The 25,539-nt window shown below is 49.8% G+C and overlaps 10 protein-coding genes and 1 non-coding gene across 11 annotated transcripts; 6 read left to right on the top strand and 5 right to left on the bottom strand.

Annotated features, from left to right (window-relative positions):
* Positions 1-1,811: 1,811 nt before the first annotated feature.
* BKA67DRAFT_545665 (mitochondrial 39-S ribosomal protein L47 (MRP-L47)-domain-containing protein) lies at positions 1,812-3,246 on the top strand. The gene is made up of 2 exons (XM_046101343.1): positions 1,812-2,534; positions 2,622-3,246. Exons 1-2 carry the CDS (start codon positions 2,001-2,003, stop codon positions 2,865-2,867), a joined length of 780 nt encoding a protein of 259 aa, XP_045963890.1. The 5' UTR covers positions 1,812-2,000; the 3' UTR covers positions 2,868-3,246.
* On the top strand, positions 3,242-6,016 carry BKA67DRAFT_545661 (rab GDP-dissociation inhibitor). The gene is made up of 7 exons (XM_046101342.1): positions 3,242-3,556; positions 3,744-3,768; positions 3,868-3,927; positions 3,991-4,018; positions 4,153-4,498; positions 4,592-5,289; positions 5,344-6,016. The coding sequence occupies exons 1-7, from the start codon at positions 3,511-3,513 to the stop codon at positions 5,530-5,532; spliced, it is 1,392 nt and encodes a 463-aa protein (XP_045963889.1). The 5' UTR covers positions 3,242-3,510; the 3' UTR covers positions 5,533-6,016.
* A 156-nt stretch (positions 6,017-6,172) lies between these two features.
* Positions 6,173-6,245, bottom strand: BKA67DRAFT_t10. The gene has a single exon. It is a non-coding gene; the product is annotated as a tRNA-Ala (tRNA).
* Positions 6,246-7,932: 1,687 nt separating this feature from the next.
* BKA67DRAFT_652974 (uncharacterized protein) lies at positions 7,933-8,631 on the bottom strand (the record flags this gene model as incomplete). Its single annotated transcript, XM_046106267.1, has 1 exon — positions 7,933-8,631. The coding sequence occupies one exon, from the start codon at positions 8,629-8,631 to the stop codon at positions 7,933-7,935; it is 699 nt and encodes a 232-aa protein (XP_045963888.1).
* A 1,589-nt stretch (positions 8,632-10,220) lies between these two features.
* On the top strand, positions 10,221-11,513 carry BKA67DRAFT_652973 (tRNA-guanine(15) transglycosylase-like protein; the record flags this gene model as incomplete). The annotated part of the gene is made up of 2 exons (XM_046106266.1): positions 10,221-10,286; positions 10,350-11,513. The coding sequence occupies 2 exons, from the start codon at positions 10,221-10,223 to the stop codon at positions 11,511-11,513; spliced, it is 1,230 nt and encodes a 409-aa protein (XP_045963887.1).
* Positions 11,514-11,744: 231 nt separating this feature from the next.
* Positions 11,745-12,771, bottom strand: BKA67DRAFT_652972 (uncharacterized protein; the record flags this gene model as incomplete). The annotated part of the gene is made up of 2 exons (XM_046106265.1): positions 11,745-12,373; positions 12,429-12,771. 2 exons carry the CDS (start codon positions 12,769-12,771, stop codon positions 11,745-11,747), a joined length of 972 nt encoding a protein of 323 aa, XP_045963886.1.
* Positions 12,772-13,815: 1,044 nt separating this feature from the next.
* BKA67DRAFT_27426 (uncharacterized protein) lies at positions 13,816-14,846 on the top strand. Its single transcript, XM_046095902.1, has one exon. The coding sequence runs from the start codon at positions 14,219-14,221 to the stop codon at positions 14,732-14,734; it is 516 nt and encodes a 171-aa protein (XP_045963885.1). The 5' UTR covers positions 13,816-14,218; the 3' UTR covers positions 14,735-14,846.
* Positions 14,847-15,358: 512 nt separating this feature from the next.
* On the bottom strand, positions 15,359-17,540 carry BKA67DRAFT_652970 (glutathione S-transferase; the record flags this gene model as incomplete). Its single annotated transcript, XM_046106264.1, has 3 exons — positions 15,359-15,922; positions 15,979-16,043; positions 16,979-17,540. The coding sequence occupies 3 exons, from the start codon at positions 17,538-17,540 to the stop codon at positions 15,359-15,361; spliced, it is 1,191 nt and encodes a 396-aa protein (XP_045963884.1).
* A 376-nt stretch (positions 17,541-17,916) lies between these two features.
* Positions 17,917-18,444, top strand: BKA67DRAFT_652969 (RNA polymerase II transcription mediator; the record flags this gene model as incomplete). Its single annotated transcript, XM_046106263.1, has 3 exons — positions 17,917-17,958; positions 18,012-18,126; positions 18,185-18,444. The coding sequence occupies 3 exons, from the start codon at positions 17,917-17,919 to the stop codon at positions 18,442-18,444; spliced, it is 417 nt and encodes a 138-aa protein (XP_045963883.1).
* A 128-nt stretch (positions 18,445-18,572) lies between these two features.
* BKA67DRAFT_27420 (Haloacid dehalogenase-like hydrolase-domain-containing protein) lies at positions 18,573-20,048 on the bottom strand. The gene is made up of 4 exons (XM_046095901.1): positions 19,556-20,048; positions 19,472-19,500; positions 18,920-19,381; positions 18,573-18,867 (listed from the first exon to the last, which is right to left on the bottom strand). The coding sequence occupies exons 1-4, from the start codon at positions 19,612-19,614 to the stop codon at positions 18,701-18,703; spliced, it is 717 nt and encodes a 238-aa protein (XP_045963882.1). The 5' UTR covers positions 19,615-20,048; the 3' UTR covers positions 18,573-18,700.
* Positions 20,049-20,506: 458 nt separating this feature from the next.
* On the top strand, positions 20,507-23,125 carry BKA67DRAFT_652967 (uncharacterized protein; the record flags this gene model as incomplete). The annotated part of the gene is made up of 1 exon (XM_046106262.1): positions 20,507-23,125. The coding sequence occupies one exon, from the start codon at positions 20,507-20,509 to the stop codon at positions 23,123-23,125; it is 2,619 nt and encodes an 872-aa protein (XP_045963881.1).
* Positions 23,126-25,539: the final 2,414 nt, after the last annotated feature.

The following is a 25,539-nucleotide window of genomic DNA, read 5'->3' as shown; positions in this document are numbered from 1 at the left end:
AATTGGTTCAGCTTCAGCAGTGGCAGTATCAAATTGTTTGCTACCAGGCTGAGTGGTGAGAAAAACACGTTATTTCTTCCCGGGTTTCTTGCCACAGCTTCCTGCGTTATACATCTCTGGAATGTGAAGGGGCCAGTTCATGCAATGTCGATCATTGAGATTGTTGAATCTTCCATGGACTTGTGAAGAAACAAAGTCTAAGGAGTGGCGGTAATGACAATTTGTAAACTGTCTAGCATTTGCCACGTAAAACTGAAACATGAGGGGTTTCGAACAAAAGCTATGAAATACCTCTAGAATCTCAAAAATTGTATAGAGTTTGGACACACCGGCAAAAATATTGGTGGATGTGGCCTCTAAATGGCCCTACCAACTTAACTATATCGGGCGGGGAGTTCAAGACTACGGTAATATCGACGCCCATTGTTCAGGTCAGCATCGAGGAAAAAAAAATATTCCTCTGGTTGATGTTTGGAGCAAGCGTGTCGTCAGGCTCACTGAAGTCTAGTATGCAGGGGGGTGGCATACTTTGTTCCTCAGTTACGGCATTCCAATGAAACGTGTAAGAAGTCACGTAATTAATTGACAGACGTTGTTCTAGAAAATTGGTCACGTCAACAAGAACTTGTTGACCATCACTTACATGCTTTATATCGATACTGCACTTCACGAAACGATCTCGTCGCAGCCATGGGTGAGTCAGTCTACGCTTGTAGGTTCATTACTTGGTCAAGCGCCCGGCGTGGTGGTCACCATTTATTTGTTTGGTTCAGCAACGCCTCTTCTGGTTATGATGTACCTGTACAAGCTGGGGGTTTTCTACAACTGATCGGGGAAGACGGCAAAACCATGCTCATCACCTTGCTGCTACCCGAGGGGATGAAAAAGCAATGCCAGATACAGTGGTGGGGAAAGCACTCGCTATTGGAGTTGAGGTTGCGTTTATATATCCCTTCGGATGTACTAGTATTGCGACACGGATCTACAGAGATAGGGCTACCTGAGTCTGACTTATCGTGTACTGAGCTCTAGTTGCAGTTATGGTCATAAGTGCAGCGGAATTTCGTCCAACAGTCCTAGCAGTTTTGCACGTGTGAGCTCATTGGCGAGGTAATTGTGCATGATGATGTCTTCTTTGCTTTTGATTGTTTAGAGGAGCAGAGTAAACCTTTGTTATGCATACACATTCCTTGAAATTACGCTTCCTTGGTACCCCAGCGTTTCGCAAAAAGAAACCTGCTTGGAGTTGTCATTCTGAGCTTCTATCCACTTAGTCTCCGTGTGAAAAGCGTTTCTGAAGATTTGTTTTCGTACCCAGTAGCCTATGAGGAACCTCGAAGAACCAAATGAATGCCTCAAACCTGAACTTGGCGCTTCGGATTCTCAGCCGCGTGACCGCGAAACTAAAAGACCGTCAGGCGTTGCCATCTATCCCATATCCGGGGGGGGAGTGATTCACGAGAGGCGGACGGAACGACCGTGATGCTGCATACACCTGGGGACTGTGCAATATCCCGCGCTCTATCCAAACCTGCTTTCGGTGACGAATCAAGTTATCACCAAATAGCAACAACGTTACTCAGCTCATGTGACTTATTGCTGAGAGACCGGGAACCAAAGCGACTTTCGGACCGTGCAATCCATTGTTGCAACCTGCTCCTAAGCAGCATCAATTCCGCGTCTAGGCAGCAGATGTAACTTGCATGACTGCCAGTTGAATTCCACCATTTCCTCGCACTGCCAAGCTGAATAAGCAGGAGCGACAGATTTATATGGATTGCTTTTGCGATCTGATATTCGTTGAAGCGAACCACTGGGATGCCGGGGATACTCAACGGACTATAAAATTGTGGCACTCGATTGTGGCCAGTGGGGACACGCGCCACACCTCGAAAAATTCCAGCTTGAGCTCCTTGTCAACGCGAGCGGCAAGGCTTCAGCCCGATCTTCTTGGTAATACGACGACAACACTACGCCCTGTCGTAAGAACATCAATTGAGATGGCCACTTCAATCACCCTACGGCCGGTCGTTGGTCGGATTATCCAGCGAACGTCACAGCGCAGTCCTTCGGCATGCCTGGCCTTGGCCACGGGGTCCTCGCCTAGCTCGGCGAGCGCCCCTTTCTCGACCACCGCCTACCTCGAGATGCGCAAACCGAGGCGTGACAACAACCGTCTGCGAGGCCTCTCGGCGATCAAACGCTCTGGCACCAAGGCGCGCATGACAGTTGATGGTATCGAGCTGCCCGAGCCTGCCAAGTACAATCCTGTGGACGACTTCAAGACGGATCCCGAGCATGGACTTTACGATTTCTTCTACGACAAGGAGAAGGCGTTGTTAACACCCGAGGACGAGGCGCAACATGGTCGGTCGTGGAACGTTGAGGAGCTACGGCACAAGAGCTGGGACGACCTGCATACGCTGTGGTGGGCATGTACCAAGGAGAGGAACAGAATTGCAACGGCAAGCAGAGAGAGGACGAGGCTCAAGCTGAAGACTGGTGGAGATGAGAGCCAAGCTAGGATGCAGACCGTAAGTTGTCCATGGCGAGTCACGGAAACAGACCTGGGTGGTCTGTCTATATTTCCATGTCGGTTGCTAACATCGTACTTCGGCCAGGTGTCCAGAACGATGAAGTCCATCAAGCAAGCGCTCACAGAAAGATTCTACGCATGGGAAGACGCAAGACAGCTTGCGGAAGAGGACCCTGAGGTTGACCTTGCTAACGCAGCCAACCCGTACACGCCACGCAACTACTTCGAGGAGGAAGTGACAGGTTCTGAAGCTCTCGGGGCTGTGCAAGAGACAGCCGACCTGTCTGCATTACCAAAGGCACCGGAAGGCGAACCTGTGGCTAGAACATGATAGCAATGCGGTGGGCGCAACATTGAGATGTATTATACAAGGCACTATGATGTATAGAGACCGACAACTGGGAGTGCTGTACTGTACTCGTATCGAGAAGCAAGAGACCTATGAGAACGGAGACCTGCAGCGTGCTGCATGTAAATTTGTGTACAATATATTATATGCTGGGGCGGGACCTGGTTGAATCCTTGGGAAGAACGAAAGCACATGAGCCAGACCAAACATAGGTCTCGTCGTGTGTTTGGCCTGACCTGGTCTAGATTTATTGTGTATGTACTCAGCTACCTGGAGCACATGATGTACACGGATGGACTTCCTAGTGTCTGAGGACTTGTTGCATAATGTGATGATGGCCCAAACGCAAGCAAGACGCGAGAAAATGCAGCGGGACCCCGCCAATTGGTTGACTCAAAACGGGGTTCTGAGTTGCAGCTCCAAGCTCCAGCTTTAAACGGGGTCCAGTCCAGAGGGTGAGAGGGTCGCAGAGGGTCTGGGTCTATCAACAACACCAAAGACATCAATTCCTCTCACCGATACTTTTCCTCTCCACCCCCGAGAAGAAGGGCATCACTTGATCTTTTGCTTCCTTCTTCATACTTTGCCTGAACATACCTCAATACCCCTCCGAGCAGTCGACAACATGGATGAGATTGCCCCCGAATACGATGTCATTGTGCTGGGCACTGGTGAGTTGCTGCCCCGCATTGCACCTCTGAGTGCTCCCCCGTCTGCCGCTTCATGTGCGTGTGCTCGTGCTTGTGCTTGTGCTCGCTTCCCGTAGTGGGGTTGCGAGGCATGCGAATATCACCCAACAAGCTGAGCGACGACACCACCCAAATAGAAACCAAAGGGGCTGACGACCAAGTTCTATAGGCCTGACCGAATGTGTTCTCTCTGGGTATGCGACCAGCCCATATCACAAGACCCGCCCCCCTCCCCTCAACGCACATTTCTCCAGACGAGGTTGGTGAAGCTAACAAGCGTGACCCCCTGAAAGTGTTCTCAGTGTCAAGGGCAAGAAGGTCCTGCACGTTGATCGCAACGACCACTATGGCGGGTAAGTAGTACATCTTGAGCGTACTTGCATTTCAACCCAAGCTGATCTGTTTCTACTTTGCAGAGAGTCGGCTTCAGTCAACATCGAAACGGTATGATATTCGAACTCCTCCCTCGCTCCCCAGATGCCTCAATCCTCCCCCTCCCCCATCGACATTGACGCCCTTTTATATGTTGCTTTCATGTGTGGCACACACCCTCCCATACTAATACGACATGAAAACAGCTTTTCAAGAAGTATGGCAACTACCAAGAAGGCACCGAGCCCTGGAAGGCATACGGCCGTCCCGCAGACTGGAATATTGACTTGGTGCCCAAGCTGCTGATGTCATCTGGAGAGCTGACCAACATTCTGGTCTCTACCGACGTCACGCGTTATCTTGAGTTCAAGCAGGTTGCTGGCAGCTATGTCCAGCAGGGCCAGGGTTCCAAGGCTACCATTGCCAAGGTCCCCTCAGACGCTGGCGAGGCTCTGCGGTCACCACTGATGGGTATCTTCGAGAAGCGCCGCATGAAGAGCTTCATCGAATGGGTGGGCACATACGACGCTCAGGATGCTGGCACACACAAGGGTAAGCATGACATACAGACCGGACTCTGCTCTGCTCTACACTACTCTACTCTACTCTGACATGGACTAACATGCGTTTCTCGCGCGGTTATAGGTCTCAACCTCTCCAGCTGCACAATGAAGGAGGTTTATGACAAGTTTGGCCTCGAGACTGGCACCCGTGACTTTATCGGACATGCCATGGCTCTATACCTCGACGACGACTACCTTACCACCCCCGGCAAGGCCCCCGAGGCCATCGAGCGCATCCGCCTCTATGGCAACTCCGTTGCTCGTTACGGAAAGTCCCCCTACATCTACCCTCTCTACGGCCTCGGCGAGCTGCCCCAAGGTTTTGCCCGTCTGTCAGCTATCTACGGAGGTACATACATGCTGAACACCGCCGTTGATGAGGTCCTCTACGAGGGTGGCAAGGCCATCGGTATCAAGGCTACAATGGGTGGCGTTGAGCCTGAAATGAAGTTCGAGACCAAGGCCAAGTTCATTCTTGGTGACCCCAGTTACTTCCCCGACAAGGTCAAGGTTGTCGGCCATGTCCTGAAGGCTATCTGCATCTTGAAGCATCCCTTGGCCGGTACTGGTGACGCCGACTCCGCTCAGCTTATTATTCCCCAGTCCCAGGTTGGCCGCAAGAACGACATCTACGTTGCTTGTATTTCTTCGGCACACAATGTCTGCCCCAAGGGCTACTACATCGCAATTGTCTCGACCATTGCCGAGACCTCAGCCAACCACCACCTCGAACTTCAGCCTGGGTTGGATCGCCTCGGCAAGATTGAGGAGCAATTCTTGGTAAGTATCTCCTACTGCACCCATGGTTGCACATTGCTGACTAATATCACACAGGGCCCCCCCATTCCGTTGTACGAACCTCTCGAGGACGGATCCAAGGACAACGTCTTCATTTCCAAAAGCTACGATGCCACCTCCCATTTCGAGACCACCACAGATGATGTGCAGCACATCTACAAGCGTGCCACTGGTGAGGAGCTCAAGGTTGAGGGCTTGCGAGACCTCCAAGTCGCTGAGGAATAGAAGTTCTTTCAACGAGTCTACCCATGAGACATGCAATCGTGTCATTGCCGGCCACGGATGGTCCAGCTAGCTGGCGTGGCTCAGGAGAGCAAATCTTCCGGGCCATTTCTTTCTAGGGAACACAGATTACCATAACAACTTGGTCTTGAGGCCTATCGAACATCGTGGACGTGCAAAACCAGTAGTCATAGCAGGGTTAAATATTGACAAAGCGGCTAATCTTTATTACCACATTCTATATAAAACGTATTCGAAGGGACTGTGCTTTGTTAATATGTAATTTGGAGTAACGGGTAGTACTATGGTACTAACATCAGAATGCTGTACTATTGACAATACCTTATGCGGGATCACACGTTTATATTACCTCATCGTAGTCGATACTAAGTTAAAAGCATTAATTACTCAATGACCAAGCCATGAAGAGGGAAGATGGAGCCTGTTTGTTATAGCCACGCTATAGTTTTCCGTTGATTTCATACCGGCCGAACCAATCAATTGTTCAATATGCTAAGGGCATTTGACTGTACTGGAAGGAGTGAGCGACCCGCACAATATCTTACGTACTGAGTACTACTATTATTGTTACATACACTTCAGAATACCTGAAAAACAAATCGGCACCCAAAAAGAGACAATATGGAGGAGCCCAGGTTCGAACTGGGGACCCTCTGCTTGCGAAGCAGATGTCGTAACCACTAGACCACACCCCCTTTGTTGGATATTGTTGTCCCTAGTCAGCTTGAATTTCATTCCCATCAAACCCAAGAGACAGCAAGGCGTCAGTCGGTTATGTTGAGCAGACCAGCAGTGTTCATTCGGGCCAAAAAAAAAAAAAAAGACCCTTCTCCCACCCCTCTTCACCAGTGAGGACAAACGATCTAGGCCGTTTCCATTGTCGTGGCCCTAGGACTTGCAATGGACAAGCATGGAACAATTACCAGGTGATTAACTTTTCCATAGCGACTGGCAATAGCAATAACCACAAATGAAGACGAAGGCTCGGATATTACTGTTCTTATGCTTGGTGATTATACACATTTTTGGTATTTGTTACTTTACGGTGCCATTTTAGATACAGACTGACATTAGATTGCACATGCCCTTGACATAAATCAATTTTCCTTTCTCTTTCAAGTAGGTTGTCCCTCCGGATCCTCTTCATCACTATGTTTCGGAGTTTTAACTGCGTATGGTGTGCTTTGAATAGTGATGATATCATGCTCTGAATCCAATGTCTATTCAATGCCGAGACCTTGGAGGTCTGACCCATTGAGAGGATGCTTCCGTTCGATGCGGTGCACGCCCGATACACCGGATCTTTCTCAATAAGTATAGAGAAGAGGGTAAAGCTTCGTACTGATCAGATTAAAATTCTGGACTCTGCGAAATGTGTTACAAAATGAATAATCAATTTTACTACTGTAAGATTAAGACGAGAAGATCGTCGGTGAATAGGTAGGTCCTTTCAGGGACGGACAGTGTATGTGTAGCTTCTTATTAGCCTTGTCTTTTTTTCTCGTAAATTATTGGTGTTTTTATATGCTGTCGATGTCTATGTCTTGGCCGTTCATACACGCTGGTAAAGTGTCACAATACGCCCCGGTAAGTGGTAAGTGCAAAAGTTGAGGGAGGCTAGAACTAATTCCTAATGAGCTTCCACGGATACAATGTGGAATACTTCATTTTGAACATTGGTGGACTGCCGCAGTTGTTTCTGGTGGGAAGCGAGTAATTATGGTTTCATATGGTTTGGAATGGCGTTTATACCCATGCAGATAGATGTCCTGGTCACACGTTCACGTGAAGTCTGTCCATACGAGATGCCAAGAGTATTTGCATGGATTTATGGTATCCAATTTCTTTTTTATAAATAAATAAATATTTCTTGAGAAATAAAAATAAACACACAATTGGCTCGTCAAGTGAAATATCAACTTCGCAAGGAATGTTGTGTACTGCCTGGCAAAGAAGCCTACCGAGTATGAGTACTGGTGTGTATCAAATAAAGTAGTAGTAGGTATATACATTGTGTGATGCAAATGATCTGCCTTGTGGTGTGGTGCCTATCTGATGTGGATTTCTCAAACCACTCCTATGAAACCTACGTTGCTCTATTGTCATCACAAGTGACCATTCCCGCCCATAAATTACCGATTCCTTGATAAATGTTGGCTCTAATATGACAGCAAAGCCACGATGGCTCATATGAAATTAATGCATATTGTTCTTTATAATGGTCATACTCTATGCAAGTGAAATTGGTGAAGCCACCCCACCCGCTCGAGCCCTCGTTGTTGGCGACAATTTCTCCCATCATATAGGAGGATGTGGATAGAACCATCATATGTGCAAAGGTCGTAGGAGAGACCTAATGTGAGACCGATGCGATTCCTTATATCATAAGAGTCGAAGATAGTCGGTTGCCACTTTCGATTTGAGAACCAATGCCGGTGGCTCCGGTAGGTTTTTGTCCTTCTGGTCAATTCCAAAGTTTGCGCCAGCCTCGTAGCTGAAAGACGATTTCACATCTTGAAGTAATTTGCATACGTCTCTAGCATCGGCAATTGGCTCAGCGAGTTTCAAGAAGCTATGCTTTGTCCTTCGCTCATCGGAATCATGGCCAGTATTTGTCTCAAGGACAAGATAAACCTCCATCACTTTCGGAAAGCTTTGCATCAAGGCATACTTATTGTAAGTTTCCCAAGGGCGCCTGATAGAAGGATTGACATGATCGAGTGCCAGGTTTTTAATATCAGAGGCACCAGTAACCAATTGCGCGAAATCCCTTGCGTTGTCGTCGTATCCCATATGTGTCGGTCGCGGCAGATAAAGAGTATCTTGCTCAGGGTGGAAGTAAATTCTTGCGTCGGCCGAGATCGTACCAAACAAGGGTTTGTATAGTCGCAGAGCCTCGCGTCTAGACTCAGCGCACGTGTACAGAACTGCCGGCTGTGTCGTCTTGGTTATACATTCGTCTACCACGGCATCGTAGTATACCTCAACCACCCGCGGATGACAACAAGTGTGCTGCCAAATGTCCAGCCTGATTTCGGAAGGTAGCAGGGAGAACAGGTGGAAGCATTCCAGGGTAGCCATATCCACCAACTATTAGCGATTACAAGCAGCGAATAAGAGTCAAGATATGTATTGTATAGAGGGTCAATGGTTTGATCAAAAAGCTTGGTTGTGAGGTATGTCGTACGGTCAAGCCTCCAAGAGCCGACGCTACTGAGCGGCATGCAAGTATATAAACGACCTTTGACCCTGTTGATTTTGGTAATGACTTGCGAACTCCAGTAGATTGGGTTGCCCTATTAGACGACGACAGATCAGACCATCTTGGCCGAAGTCCAGAAGGGGAATCCCTGCATAGCCAAGCATTTGATAGCCACCTCGGCCTTTGGGAACAGACATAACCGTGACAGTTATTCTAAGCCGTTTATGACGGGGTCCAGGTCTGGGTGCAGAATTGCCTATGGGCAGGTTTCTCATTTCTGGACACTCAGATGACGCCGGCCCAGCACTTAGGTTGAACTTTGTTTGCGAATTAGCAAACTCTCTTCTCACTCGAGGGCGAATACCGCCGTCGTCATCTGGCAGCGTCCACCGCGTCGCTCGATCTGAAGACATTTCGCCGCAATTGTAGTCTGGACGTTTAGATGCTTTGACCGTATCGTACTTTGCCCACAATAATACCCGCCAGACACGTCCTCAGCTACTGCTAAATTAGGTTAGTCGCAAAGCTTCCCAGATTTGCGATCCGATTGCCGACACCAGGAGGCACCCTGAGATGCTGCGTTCTGCGGCAGGGCTTCCCATTCGAAGAAGAGCAGTCATGGGAGTGAGAAAATCCACAGGCGAAGTCTGAATCGTATGATCTTGGAAAATGCGCAGCAAAACCTTGCGAGTTGGGTATGCCTTGTCTCCCAAAAGGGTGTGTTCAGAAAACGTGCGCCTGGATCCCTGTCATGCCAGCATGTAGACTTCTACCATACTCAGCAAGTATGGTTTACCATGTACCAAGACCCCTGAGGAAAACAAAAATGAAGAGGACCAAAAAGATAAATAATAACAAAAACCATAAAATAAAAAAACACCCCAAAGTCATCCAACGGCACTTGCTGCACACTGCTGCACTGCGCTGCGGGGTTTGCGCTTTACGCTGAGCGGGAGCTATTCCCCTTGAGGCAGCGTTCCTGGACCAGCCAACTTAACCTGGATTTGAGTAAGAGCTCACACGAGCACAAGCGGACAGCCTCAGATTTCATCCGAGATTTTGATGTAAATTGTCAGCCAAGCAGCCAAGCAAACGGGGATCCGGGTTTTCATGCTGTCAGATCGTGATCCAACACCGATGCTTGACCTTTGGCAGCATTTCCCTTGACGCTATTTTGGGAGAAAACAACACAGCCCGGAAATAACCCGGCAAGCCCACTTTCCACTTTCAGATCTTGTGGCATCGCATCGTGCAACAACAAAACGGTCATTAGCTGCAGCAGACTGGCAGACGGGCAGGCTGGCAGCTCAACCCCTACGGATCCCTACTCCGTATCTGCAACCTTCTCCTTCCAGTGTCCAGGGTATTATTGACCCACCCACCTACGCACGGTTCTTCATGTGAAGGGAATTGAGCTACGGTACTGGCAACAATAGAAAGGACTTGCCGAGAAGTGATGTTGCAAAAGATGGCCAGCGTCATAGCCTCACAGTCGTCTGCTGCCCTCACGTTTGACTTGATAGCCCGTTGCTCTGTAAGCTTACCTCTTTATTTTTGCCACAAAAAGTATCGCTGGCCGATCCTAACCCTCACGCAGACAACACGAGCCCGGGCTTCGGTCCTCACCCTGCCCCACGGCCAGGTGCAGCTGCCGATATTCATGCCCGTTGCAACACAAGCCTCACTAAAGGGCTTGACACCGGAGCAACTAGAGGAGACAGGATGTCGGCTTTGCCTGAACAATACCTACCACCTCGGTCTCAAACCAGGACAGGAAGCCCTTGAAGCCATCGGAGGAGCACACAAGCTGCAGGGATGGAACCACAACATCCTCACGGATAGTGGTGGATTTCAGATGGTCAGCCTGTTGGCTCTAGCAACAGTCACGGAAGAAGGCGTGCGGTTTCTCAGCCCGCACGATCGGACACCCATGCTTCTGACTCCGGAACACTCCATCTCGCTTCAGAATACCATTGGCAGCGATATTATGATGCAACTCGATGATGTACTGGTCACCACATCTCCTGACAAGGCTCGTATGCGTGAGGCCATGGAGCGGAGCGTCCGCTGGCTCGATCGCTGTATCAACGCCCACAAGAACCCAGAACGCCAGAACCTCTTCTGCATTATTCAGGGTGGACTTGATCTCGAGATGCGCCGCGAGTGCTGCAAGGAAATGGTCGCTAGGGATACACCGGGTATAGCTATTGGAGGCCTGAGTGGTGGTGAGGCAAAGGATGATTTCTGTCGTGTAGTAGTAACGTGCACAGAGCTCCTGCCAGAGTTGAAGCCGAGATACGTGATGGGTATTGGATACCCTGAAGATCTTGTGGTGAGTGTTGCTCTCGGCGCCGATATGTTTGACTGTGTATGGCCAACAAGGACGGCTCGGTTCGGAAACGCCATCACAAAGCATGGCGTTCTGAATATCAAGAACTCCAAGTACGCCGTAGATTTCGGGCCCATCGAAGAAGGTTGTGGCTGTATCTGCTGTAGAAAGGGAACAGGAGGAATCAATATCACGAGAGCTTTCGCTCACCACAACGCGGCGAAGGAGACTGTCGCGGCACATTTACTCAGCATACACAATGTATGGTATCAGCTGCACCTGATGAGTGATGTTCGGACAGCTATCATCGAGGATAGGTATCCGGCATTTTTGAAGCAATTCTTCGCGGATCTCTATCCAAGTAAGGCACAATATCCTGAATGGGCAGTAAATGCTCTAAAAGGAGTTGGAGTTGATCTACTCATGGATTAGATACAGATATGCTAATACCAAACCGTTCCATAACATTTCACTACAATTGACATGCCCATGAATTTTCCCTACAAAATATCACAGAGTAGGAGACCAGATTTACAACCTTAAGTGGCACAAGTGGCAGTGGTGGTGGCGGTGGCAACACCGAGACTTGTGAGCATGTCAATAGGAATGTCGACATTAGTAGGCCATGGGAATATCTTATATGCTACCAATGCGCTTCATACGCTACAAGAAGTAAGAGAAGAGAGCAATGGCCACGCTTGTCAACCCGACGACTGCCGATCCTTGGCCATGGGAAACAGCTGCGGCATTGGCGCTCGCGCTAGTCGACGCCGGATTCACCGTCACAGTGACAGCAGTCGGGCTTGATGTAATCTGCTCCGAGTGCTGTCCCGTCCCGGCAGTGGTAGAGGTGGTGCTGCTGCTGCTGCTGCTGCGACCGCGGGTCGTCGTGATACTACTACTACTACCGTCTTCGGTCGTAGTCGCAAAATTACCCACTGAGTGGCAGAACGTTGCCAATTCCAACAAGCTTGGGTACAGAGACTTATCGGCGGTCGAGGCCCAATCCGCGCACTCGCTCGCGTACCCGTCAAAGGTCTGAGGCACCCAGGTCGTTGACACGTTTTGGCTATCGGTCATGTAGCAATAGCATAGTGCCCGTGTCTCGACAGGTTCAGTCAGAATGCCACTGTCGAGCGAAGCACACTCCGATACTATCTCAAGTAGAGATGAGCAGCCGGCCGCCTGGGTTGTGATAATGCTGTCACTTGCTGATTGTGTCCGAGTCGCGGCGGCTGTCCCAGTACATATATTCCCAGCGCGATGGCAATAGTTTCCAAGAGCAGAGTAGGCTATATGCTTTGTCAGTTTGCTGCATCGCCAAGAAGCAGATACGCAGTGAAATACCTGAGTACTCGCTCGTGTGGCCGGGGAGATCGGTTTTGATATAGTCCGCACAGCTCTCTACACTGTCATCGAACATATTTGGTGACCATGTTGTGCCGGAGCAGCATAGACATTTGTGCCATTGCGAGCCCGTTGCCTCGTGTGCACCTGCACTTTCAAGTACGCTCGAGCATGATACAACAACATTGCTCGCGGTTGCGCAGGCAGAGAAGCCCGGGTCTGTTGCGGCAGCATTAAGCACGCCGCCCAGCACAGGCGCAGGGGTGATGGTAGGGAGATCTCCAAGCGCGGCGACTTGGCTACCGGCGAGCCATGCACCCAATAGCAGTATCGAGCGACCCATGGGCAAGTGTGCGTAAACGTCCGGATTTTCTTGAGGCGAGCGGCGCAAGTGCTTTGCAGCCAACTGATCACTATGCTAAGCGGCTATGTAATGGGGGAAACAGAGGTCGCGCGCTGGGCTGACGATGTGGGAGCAGCCGCATCTTTTAATTGACCATACTGAATTTTTTTTCTTTTTTCTTCGTGATCTGAGGATCTGCCTGACCTGCAGGCTGGCCACCCCTACTTGAGTCGTGATAGGTTGGAACAAGGGGGCCAACATGTTATCGAGGCTCAGCCGCATCCTCACTGGTTTGCTAAACGCCCAAATCACCCGGACCAACCTTCGACTGTCAACATAACCACAACGCATACGATACTAGGGTTAGACGCACGGGAGGTTTATCGGCGCTGTATATAATCAGAAGAGATCTACCCTATGATGGTCTTCTGCTGTATAGATAAGCTGGATTGCGGTGTTCTTGCACTTGTACCCGAGCTTGTCTCACTTGTCATACCATGGTGCTTGGCTATAAACAAACCAGGGGAGGAAGTATCATGGGGGAGCGGGGGGCAGGGAGGGGAAATTTATAACATGCCAAAGAATAGTAGTTTGCTCGTTCGTTCCCTACAGACATGCAGTCTGTTTACAGTATGGAATAAGGTTGTTCGTAGACAGCAACCTCCAGTCAAATGCCACTCTGGCCGCTGGGAATTGGTGCCTGGCTTGCCTGGTAATCGGTGGACACAAGAGTTCATGCAGCATCCGGAAGGGATAAGCTACGCGGACGAAAGACTCGAACCGAGTTTCTAAACTCGCAACAAGTAATTGATACTAGACTAGCTTCAAACCGACTTGTTTCCTGGCGAAGATTTCAGGTACTTTTTGGTAGATGAGTCGAAGTTCGACCGTGGAAATGCGGCATGGCGAGTCAGTCAATGAATGGCCTAGCATCGCGGCTGAATTGGACATGGCCGATAGGGTCAGAATGCTACTGCGATCGCCCAACGTACGGATCCGTATTGTAACGCATGATGATAACTGCGGGGGAAACAGCAAGGAACCCGTGATCCTTGCCTACTGTACCCCACATTGAGTATTCGTCACCTCACGCATGTTTGGGGATAGATCTTAACCCATATGAGAGCAAGCTTGCACGTCAGCTTCTTTCTTTTCATCTAAATGAGTTCTTCCCGTAAACGATTACTGGATGCCACAAGGTAGTAGTCTCTTCTGAAGATCATCTACTTATGTGAAGCGACAGTAGCTCTACCTGCGCCCGTGCTTCTTCTTCTTCTTCTTCATCGTCATCATCAATCTGCTGGATCGAAGACACAATATAAGAGCCTCCCGTGCAGCTCAACTCCTTCATATAGAAGCGCGATACCTCCAGACCCATCACTAGGTCCCAGATGCAGATTTAACCTAGTTCAAAAGACGCACAACTGAAGCATATTATTCTTGCAACATGACCAGCAAATCAAGCCACGCAGCTACTGCCACGAGCGCCATGTCTAACCTCTCCATCGACTCCTCGAGACCGAAAGCTGAATCTTCCAAAGCAAAGAAGGTCGTAGTCGCCGATTCTTGGGAAGACGAGTCATCCTCAGAAGAAGACGATGACGAGGGCACATCCACGCCGACAAATAAAACCACCACCTCCTCCTCGGCGTCCGGCTTCACAGCACCTCCTCCCACACCCGCTTCACCAACCTATAGTTCGGGTGCACCGTGGCAGTCCATGACAGCGCCGGACTCGCCCGAGGCGACGGAGAAGAAGAGACCCGAGAAAACGGATGCGGTCGCCCGGCGGATGATTGCCAGTGCGCTGGGCGTGAAGGCCCCGAAGCTTACGGAAGAGCAGAGGGCATATGATCGAGCGCTAAGAGAAAAGGAGCGCAAGAAGCGGGAAGAGGAGAAGGACCAGGAGAGGAAGAGGAAAGAGGAGGCCGAGAGAGCCAAGGTCGCCATATGGGAAGACTGAGCGACTCGGGTCAAGCCTTGCTACGATGAGAAAAAAAAACACCCAAAAAAACACCCAAAAAAAAAACCAGCCGACAATGCTACCATGAAAGGCAACGGGAACACGCTTTGACACAATAAAACATGTTTGTTCGGCATCGAGTCTTGCGCAATAATGCATGTTAGATGATGATACATCGACGCTCATCGTCTCGGGATGGGCGATGAGCCACGAGCATAGACGACATGGCTCCAATCCGTTTTATAGGTAGATCATCTACGAACAGGGGGCCGGGGGCATGGTTGCAATTTGGGGTTTCTAGAAAAAATGAGTCAGGGCCAAAGGTGCCACGATCATTGTTAACGTCCCAGCACACAACAACCAATTCACTGATGACTAGCAGGAACACCTCAAGCTGTTTGTGCGGCAACCGCACAGTCCCAAATTATTGACTGTGTTACCAAATAGGCGGTAACGATTTAAGCATTTTCAAAGCACATGTTTTGGTTGGTCACAAATCTTTGGGCAGTAGATTTATGAAGCAATATATTGTTATACGCTTATGTCCTCGATTCTCATGTTCATGTCCGACACTTCATCCTCTTAAAACAATGAGCTATACATACCCTCATGTTGAAAAAGCGATCAGTGTGCCTCTTGAGCCATGGCTTCCTCCTTCAACTTGATGGTCTTTTGGATAGCTGGTCGAGCGGTGATCCTCTCGAACCACGCCCAGTAGTTTTTGAAACCTTTGTAGCGGTCCAACTGGTCCGGGAGGACAAAGTGCATGACCTGCTCCCAAGCGATAAAGACAATATCGGCGTACGAAGCCTTATTACCAACCAGATATTCTTTTCCTTCAAGGATGTTATCCAGCACGCTGACCACGCGGAATGTCTCTTCTTGGTAGCGCTGAATTGCGCTTTCGACCTTCTCAGGGTGGAACATCTTGAACCAGGCGTATTGGCCGTAGTAGGGGCCCTGGCCGGATATCTGGAATGCCAGGTACTGCTTCTCGTGGTACTTTTCGGGGAAAGAGGCTGAGCTGATCTTGTGGTCCTTGTCGTAAGTATCCACTAGATATTCAACGATGGCACCGCTCTCCCAGAGCGTAATCCCCGTGTTTGGGTCCTCGATGGCAGGTACTCGGCCGTTGGGATTAATCTTGGTAAAAGGCTCTTGCTTGATAACGGCCAGGTCGACGAAAACCTAAGAAGTATGTTAGAGACGGAAATATGCAAGGAGAAATTACTTGGTTGACTCACCTGATTGTAAGGAAGCCCGAGTTCTTCAAGGATCATCACGACCTTCCAGGGGTTGGCGGTCCTGACTAAAACATAATTAGTAAGTGTTCAGAAGGGGGAGGGGACTTCATAAACGTGCAGTGCCCGTGGAGGGTAATTGGCTTTAAATCGGACATCGTATGTATGAGGTGGTGTGAGTGTGTGCTTGAATGACTGTACTGCGCTCCAGTTTCAATTATCGAGTCTTAAGCTGGTTCAGATTGTTGGGTGTGGAATTGATAGATGAGAGATTGACTGAGATCTGACCCCTCATATATAGTTGTAGATTAACACCAGCATTCGATTCCTTCCCTTTACAAATGCTTCTTTAGAATTCGTCCGAACGATGACTTTACTTAGTAATCAAAAAAGCATATTCTGTACAACGCGAGACGTCCGGTGGAAGCAATGTCTAGATCGAGCTAATGTTGTATTGTATTTCACGATACCCCTGGAGGCAAGCCAAGGGGGCTACGAGAACACCCAAGACAACTATTTTGCAGTTCGTCGTGGCCAATCACAAGCATTACCGCCGAGACCCACATCAGTTATAGTGATTTCCCGCGCGGCCACTTCGGACAGCTCAAGTCCTCGAGTCGATTGTGGCCCACCAGCTGGAAGCAACTTGTTGTTTGTACGATGTAACGCTCACTAGTGTTCCGTAGTTGGACATAGTAGTTGTGGCCATGTCGAATCGCATCATCTTCACATGTGACCATGGCATGAGAATGACGCAGGCTGTTTTGTTCATGTTATGATTGAGTCTTGATATCTGCAGTTGAACTATCGAACGAGGTAGGCTGCCCTTTCCAAGTAAGGACCAACTCTTGATGTTGACCAGTTTCAGAAAGACGGACGCCCACACCAAGACCTGTAAGCCCATGCATTTCTGCTGTCGCGTTCCAAATCATTTGTTGAACTTGTCCTTCGGATGAACAAGAGATGAAGCCCATAGGCCAGCGACTGCGGCCAAGCGACTCACGCACGCCTTTGGTTGCGGTTTTCTGGGTGACCAGAAGCCCGACCACATTGCCGCCACGCCACCCAGGAGGGGCACCAACGAATGCTCCTTCAAGTTCACGAATGGTTGCGGGACCAATCCTAGCTGTTGAGGCGACAGACGAGGCTTTACATTGTAACAAGACGCGCAGAGGCGTGGGTGTTGAGGGAACAGACCATGTCCCTAGCAAATCGATGCCATGGTCGCCAGAGCCGCCGACGCGTCGCAACTCAAAACCGAATCTCTCAAGCGTATGGGCTACAGTATATTCATAATGAGTGCCCACGTAGGTAGTGGTAGTGGTGTCCAAGCCTGTACGCTCGACATATGACAAGTAGCTCGGGATATCAGAATGCTCCCTCGAGGGAGGGTTGGGGTACCTCAAAGACGAGGTTTCTCCTGAGCTTTGGGATTCTGCGGCAGTGGTTGCAGTGCGAATTTGCCGATGATGGAGGAGCTGTGACGTTGTTCTATGTAATCTGCATGACCCTGCTATATATTTTGGCAGCTGAGTCCATTGTCGTGATGTAGGGCAAAGGCTCATGATTGCCTATATTTAAGCCCAAAATTTTTTTTTTCTTGAACAGAAAATCCCGCGTCGTTTGATATGTGCAATTACACCTGCACATGTGAGCGATAAGTGTTTGAGTAAGTCAATCTGGACCCTGAACTTGACGACACTACCTACATACAGTACCCTACTTGATCCCACGGACGCGCAGGACGTGTCAACTTAAGCAGAAGCTATGGCCACTGACTGCCGCTAATAGCAGGGGCCGCAAAGGCCCCAGGTCCCAGGCCCCCTGCAACATCACCAGCCCCACATCGCAAGCAAGTCGATCAACAACGGATTCCAGTCAAGTCATACTCAGCTCAACCTCACCCCCTTGCGCAACGGTCTCTCACGGCAGGTCGCAAAGATGGGCGACCGGCTCACCCAATTGCAAGACGCGGTGGACCAGGTATAGTCTATTATTCAGGTTGTGGCGCCGGCGTAAAAGCTAATGATCATCAGCTTGCGCAACAGTTCGTTGCTAGCATCCACTACGTCAATCGACACCACAACCTCGAAACGCTGGGCCCATTAGATCAAGTCCGCGAAGTGAACAAGGAGCCGCATGAGATGGAGGGTGTGTCTCGACAATATACCCGTGCTTGTGCTGTCACTCGATCCTGACCTGTCCACAGTCGATCCACATCCAGCCGAAGTCTTCAAAGCATCCCAGGTCGAGCTGGCCCAGGATCTTATCACGAAGGAGCAACAAATCGAATACCTCATATCGATCCTGCCCGGGCTCGACAACAGCGAACAGGACCAAGAGCGAAATATCAAGGAGCTCGAGGAGGAGCTCAAGACCGCCGAGGCTCAACGGCTGGAGGCCATCGGGGAACGGAAGCAAATTATGAGCAAGCTAGACGAGGTGATCAGGAGTATACGACGACCTTGAGCACGAAACGACATGGTTGGAAAAGACATGATACCCGGAGGCAGGCGCATTGGAAGGTATGGCTGATTTTCTCGAGAATTTTACTTTGTTTGGGTAGTCGCAGCTCCGCCGTCCCATGACCCATCTACTCGTACGTCTGTATGGGAAGCCAGTGTTTGATACTTTGCGACATGTCGCCATACGCCTTGAACCCCCTTCCCCCCTTTCTGACCATGCCTAGGCGGTGACTGTTTTGCTGTATTCTCGGACAGCTAATTCAGCTCGTGGGTTTAAAGAACTGCGGGAAGACGTTGCGTAGTTCCTCCAAGTGCCGGACTTGATATTGTGAAGCAGGTGTTCGTGGAACCTTCAGCCCTTCCTCCACTAGGTGTGCGGCTGTCCAGCCGATTTCCTTGGCACCTATGCAGTTACCGTAATTATCATCTGGTCCTGTTAGTAAAATATCAAAGGGCAGACTGAGAAACAGATCACACACCGACAAAGTAGCAGTCCTCGGACCGGCCCACTCCTGCTTCTCTCATCGCCTTGGCGAACATATCTTTGTGTGGCTTGCATATGATCGGAATGGACGAGTAATCGCAGTATGTCAAACCCTCGAAAAGATCTTCAATCTCTAGGAGTTTCACCACCCGCTTGGCATGGTTGACGTAGGCATTTGTCAACAGCCAAAGTCTAACCTTGCTCGTGTCGATATCCTCCAGCATTTTCCGCAATTGGGGGTTAGGCTTGATGATACCCTCCAATGGCAGGGCATCGTCAACCTTGGCATTGTATTCTAGCGGGTCGATCTGGTGATGCCGTACTAAACCCTCGATTGCCAGGCCATAACTTTGATAGTATTCCTTGTGCAGGCGGATTGCTTCCTCCTCTGTCACGCCCAGATGCTTTGCGAAATACTGGTCTATCAGATCCGCCATGAGATCATGGACTTTTGCACCTGATTCAAAAGTCAGACGCTTGCAATTTATACCGGAGAAATAGAAAAGGGGGGGGGGGGGGGGGGGGGGGACAAAATGTGACAACTAACTCTTTGGGTAAAGACAATTGTCTATATCGCTGTACCAGTCCCATAAGTTACGGTTGTTTGTTCTTGGAATTGATAAATACCCACAAGAATAGTACCGGCAGATTCTGGCGAGCGCCGTCGGACTCTACTGTTTGAGACCCCATCTCTGCGATTAATGGCTACAGCAAAAATGTTGCACGATTGTGCTTGAGCGCGGGCGTTTGGGAAGGATAGTTCCTTTATGTAGGAGACTTGGTTGTGGTAACGAGGAGTCCGTTCAGAAAACTTGCGGGAGCAGAATACATGTGCGTGGGGTATCGGCCTGTCTATGACTCTTGTCCAAGTAATTCATCCTTGCATGCACATGTTTCTTCACGCAACTCAATGACGATAGATATACTTGTAGTCTTTATAGATCATGTATAGTATTCATCGACATAGCCTGACTAAAGATCTGAGGTTGTATTTGTCAATACTTGCATGGAAACCTGGGGGTGTTTGAGTCACCCGGAGTGAAAGTCCTGAACTTGTAGCGTTAATTTGTTAATTTCATGGCCGAACACGCAACAGCAGCTCCAGCCGCTGCAGCCAAGGGTCCCTACGAGGTGCAGTATGGCCTGGACTAGCACCTGATCCGATGGTTTTTTATTAGGCGCCTTGCATCAAGGTTGTGCTACTTTTTGAGTAACCTTGGTCTACTTTAACCTTAAGGCGCCTGAGGTGATGTCGGCGCTGAAGAATGAATTGATTGAGAACTGGAAGGCAAAGTTACTATGGGGCCTGTTATGGGTCCCGTCAGTGCACCCCTTGCCTTAAAAATGTTGGCCGGCGATGCGACACGTCTGCTCCCTCCCTTTCTACCAACACCAAATTTTGTGGGAAACACGAGAGTTTCTACCAACTGCGGGTGACACTGCACTGCATCGCAGCCTTGAAATCCACTGCCGACTCCCTTGTAATCATATAGATTGTCGCTTAATCATTCTATAGGCATTGTGTTCTCTGTATGGTTCTTTGCTAATATCTGCTACTATGGCTCAAGCTCGCACGGCGACCATGTCGATACCTTCTGCGACACTGTCCCTCAACGCCGCGGTCACTGCGGACGATGTTCTTGAGATGCAAGAATACGATAGGATAGTGCGGTTTCGCGATTCTATCCTTTCTGGTAATCACCCTAGTATCAAAATCCCAGTGCCGGCTGGAGGGAAAGGCGCAAGTAATCAACAGGCCAAAGTGCAAAGTTCTGCCAGTACAACTGCAACCTCACAGAAAAGCCAGGGTGGATTTGCATCAAGCAATCTGCACTCATTCAAGGCAAACGCTCAACAGCCGGCTGTTGAAGTCTCTAATCCCACTTCTTCGAATGTTGGGTCTTCAAAATCGTTGGCTTCCATCGCAACACATTTCGATCCGCTGCTTCTAACCAAGTCAGAAGAGCTCATCAAGGCTGAGCTACATTTGCGACGCCAGAGGCTCGAAAGAGCGCTGAGGGAAGAGATCGACACGCAACGCGCTGCCAATAAAAACCTCGAGCAGGCCTCGGATTTTGATCTGTCTGATATTCTCGCCAAGGCACTCACGCTTGTGCAGGCAACTGCTCCTCCACTAATGTACGACATGGGTGCTAACGCTTCTGTATCAAGTGACTCGTTTGACGACAACACTTTTTACTCTAGTCAGCATGATACTCCCGAGCCGTCACCAGAGCCCCAAGCTCACAACGCTGCAGACGACGTCCCCATGCCAGATGTCGCGACTGTACAGTCTCGAGCGAGCCGTCCAGACCCTACAGCTCGCCCAGCGCCCGATCAGACCTTAGTCCCCTCACCGTTTTTATCTAGAGCTCAAGATCCTCAAGCACTATCAGCTTCTCGAAAGACAGGTAACGCTACTTCTGCTTCTACAGCCAGTGGCGCAGCTCTAGAGGCGGCCCTTGCTCATGATTTGAGATATTCTCCAAGTTACGATGTCGACACTCCAACTCAGCTGCTGCAGTCTGGCGCAGATGAAAGTCACGCGCAGGTCATTAGTTCTAATGGAAGCGGCACGACGAGCAGATCAGGAGATCCGGGTAATGCGGTCCTTGAGCGCCGTGCCGATTACAACGATCTTCAAGCTGGTCGCCCACGTTTGCCGATCCACCAATTTGGTCATGTCGAGCCTCTCGTTCGAGCTCATGACCTCTCTCCTTATGCGCCGCAGCCATCACACGTATCACAGCTCGTCATCGCCCGCCAACAACCCGTCCCCGAACCTGAGATTAGCATTTTGCAAGGCCCGCCCGCCCAGGTCGCAGCTTTGAGGCAAGAACAAGGAAACGGAACCAGCCCGGAAAGCTCCCCGCAAGGCGGCAAGGGTATTAAGAAGAACAACAAGAAGAGAAAGACCGCCAAGAGAAAGACGGTCGGAGCAAGAGCTGCAGAACGTCCGGGGTCGCCATACATCAAGCCTGAACCTAGATCTCCATCCCCACTTACTTCACCTCAATTCGTACGACCCCAAAAGCGCCAGCGACCTTTGAACCGGTCCCAGCATGAGTTGAATTATGACGACTCGCGTAGTGCTCAACCTGTGCAGGTAATTCATGATGACCCGCTGCCCATATCTCAGAGGGATCGAGTACCATTTGATCCATACCCTCGCGATGTGCGTTATTCGGTTGCTCCTAGTGGTCAGAGGATAGAACGTCCACTCTATGAGGAACGAAGAGTTGAGGAACCCATTCAGTATGTCCGTCGCGCACAGTCTCCGGTCTATGCTCCCCAGTATGCCGCCAGTGAGGCCCGGCAAATGCGTTCAGCTACATATTCCATTGCAGAACCTATTTATCGTGAGGCTCCTACCTATCCACGCGAAGGACGCATGAGTGTGCGACCCATCGCTGACCGCGCCCGGTCACGTTCACCTGTCATGGTTGACAACCGTCCAGCCGTCATGGCACCCCCCCGACCTCCTACTCGTATCTTTCGGGATGAGTTTGGACGTGAGTATATGGAACCTCTACCACTCCCACCTCCCGTGCCTCGCTATTCCGTCGCGCCTCCTGCAAGACCTGCCGAGCCAGAGGTCATATACGAGCAAGCACCAGTTCGTGCCGCAACACGAATGCCGGGCCCCGACACCTTTGAACGCGACGGAGTGCTTTACAGACGTGCCTCTCCTGTGGTAGCGCCTCGACGGGTCATTACTCAACCAGAATACGGTGCTGCCGAATATCGCGATTATAGACAGCGAGACTACTCTCTACGACCCGGCGCGACACCAACCACGCAAGAATTCGCCCAATACCGACCAGAGAGTCGACCTCCTCAGCCAGAAGTCCTACCAGGATACGGTATGCGCGCTTCCACAGTTCGTCCTGCTGAACAGCTACGCTATGAGTACCCTGCACGAGTAGCAAGCGTGCGCCCCGATGTTGCCATTCGAGATTATGCCGCTGGCATCCATCCCGAGCCGAGACGTGAGGCCGCCATTCCTGTCTACCGCGAGTATAGTGTTAGACCAGCAGCGGAGCCAGAGCTTCCTCGCCGTGAGTACAGTGTTCGGCCTGCGGAGCGGTACTACGACAACCGCCCAATCATCCGAGAGGATGAAGTTCAATTCATCGATCAACCTCGTACTGTTCAAAGAGAGGTTATATATGAGGATGGCCGCAGAGAGGTTTACCGATAAAGGAGGTGAAGATAGAGCGATACGTGGTTCATGCAGACGTGTGTTACGCTGCGTGTATGACTGGGCACTGGAAGGATGGGCATTAAAAGGAATGGGACTGTGAGAAAAAGAAGACCAGCGATAAACGCTATTGTTTGATGTACGGAAAACGGCAATGTATGGCTGTGTAGGTCAAAATGGTTACTCAAAGAGTCGAGTCACCGCATCCAAGACCTTAGTATAAAGCAACAACAGAGTACACTCTTATTTATTTCTTGTGTTATGGTTGGGATGTGAGTGACTATTCATGTACACAAAGGTGAGCAAGCAAAAGTGACTAGCCCGACACTTGTTGTTGTTGCTCCTGTGTCCAATGTTGAGACGGCTCAGGTAGCGTAACGTGCGGTTGGTAAGTACACAAACTTGGAATACGACTTGTCCTGAAATCGCGATCCAGCTGAGAAGAATAATGACAGTGTATCACAACATGATAGAAGACATTTCAATTGCATCATGAAATGCGAAGATCACCTCGATCTCACCAATCTCATCAACGTGTAATAACGGATGTCACAAATGTGCCATAGATGCGGACTGGAGCGAGGCTTGTAACTTTGTACGGAGCCGAGCTCGGTTGAAGGTTGAAAGATGTACCAAAGCCACAGGTCTTGTCTCGTTGCTCAGTATACGTAACGTATTTCACACGATAGAGGCAAATCAGCTGTTGCTAGTCACCTCGGAGTTATTTTACTACTAATTCACCAGCTTTAATACGCCGCGTCACCTTGTTTATGATGTGATCGAAAAGACAGACGGCTATAATGTGAGCAGCGCAGTGCCGTTCGCTTGCCTGTAACTTAATTGTAACAAGACTGATCGGCAGTGGCTGGGGGGTCATTGCCAAGCTTTCGATCGGCGCCTCGCGTTCCTTCGGCGTTCGGGGGGTTCGCCAGCCCTATGGCAGCTTGCTTGCACGCGAAATGTCGTAACAATGCGAGAGCTGGCAGCTATGAACAGGCCAGCAATTCACAAGCCTAGGGTGTAAAACCCGGCGACCCGTTTAGACTGTCCAGAACAAGACTACTAATTCAGTTGGAGAGGGGTAGCAAGATTGGCAGACTTTTTTGCTTGCCTTGTCTGTCAATATCCATCTCAGGATGTCTATTTAGTCTGAGGTATTGCTCAAAGGAGTGCTGACTTGCATATGACCTAACTAGAGCAAACATACGTAGCCGTACGGTGATCATTCTAGAAATCACGTTTGGCTGATGGCTGTTAAATAACTGTCGTAGCATTGATATTCGATTGTGGGTTGTATGATGTAGCCACCACCTCGGCCTACAATATAACCCCAAAGTGGTCGAGAAGATCAGGAGTGGGTAAGAACGATTGGCAAGGCCGGATCTCGAGAGTGTTGGGGCGCAGCACTTTTTGTATTTGATAAGATTTGCGGAGTGCTCGGGCACTAGTTCTCTAGCGAAGAAACATCCAGGTTGCGTCTGAACTTTTTGAGACTTGATACGTGTCGCTGATTGCCAAAAGCTTCAGCCTAGATGAGCGTGTTTGTTACGGCAAGAAACTTTGTCGCTTAGACCTCGGGGCCAGTTGTGTAAGGTTGAAACCGTCATACTCGGTAAAGATCTCGTCTGCACGTCGTCGTAAATCATGCCATTGGAGTCTCTCCTATACCCGATAGAGTCAAGGTTAAAAGCTCCATAGCAGAAACCTTGTAGGAGACATGAAGATATGTAAGCACGGAAACAGGAACTTGTTGCTGTAATTGGCCATGGTCCAATGCATCTCACGACAAGCCGTGGCTATGCCGGAGCTTGTAAATTGGATGCCAGTTCTCAAAACCAACTGATAACAGCAAGACGAATGATGCTGCATCCCTGTACCCAGGTAGATATACGGGTGCTTCACTGGAGACTCGCGTGACAGTAAATGTTTTTTTTCCAATTTTCCCCCCCCAAAAATTCATAGTAGGTTTTTTTTTTTTCTATTTTTTTTTTTTTTTTTTTTTTTAACTTTGGGTTCATGTTGCATATTTGAACTCCAGGCGGAAGAAGGAGGAGAAGAAGAAGAAGCTCAGGGTTCGAAATGTTGATCTAGACTATTGGACGCTGGGACACAGAATCACTTGAATACTAGGGTAAACTGAATAGATAAGCTTGCGGTCCGGGTCGAGAAAGCAAGACGCTCAGCCGGGGAATTGACGGGTATTCTTCTTTCTTTCTTTCGGGTTCAATGTTTTGTTTTTGTGTTTGGCAAACAGTTTGCGGTTGTTCTTCTCATGGATGAGGTCAGCGGGAGAGCTTTGCATTTTAGTGTGGCTGACAATTGTCGGCCAGCGAACGGGGCTTGAGCCGTGACGCGGTTGGGAACTTGTTATCCCCCGGAGTGGTCAACGGGTGCGACTTGGGGTCGCAGGTCAG

The sequence above is a fragment of the Truncatella angustata genome (genome assembly GCF_020726525.1).
Source record: "Truncatella angustata strain MPI-SDFR-AT-0073 chromosome Unknown BKA67scaffold_1, whole genome shotgun sequence".
In the NCBI taxonomy this organism is placed as follows: Eukaryota; Fungi; Ascomycota; class Sordariomycetes; order Amphisphaeriales; family Sporocadaceae; genus Truncatella; species Truncatella angustata.
The sequence above is the reverse complement of the archived record's forward strand: the minus strand, read 5'-3'. Positions and strand labels throughout refer to the sequence as shown.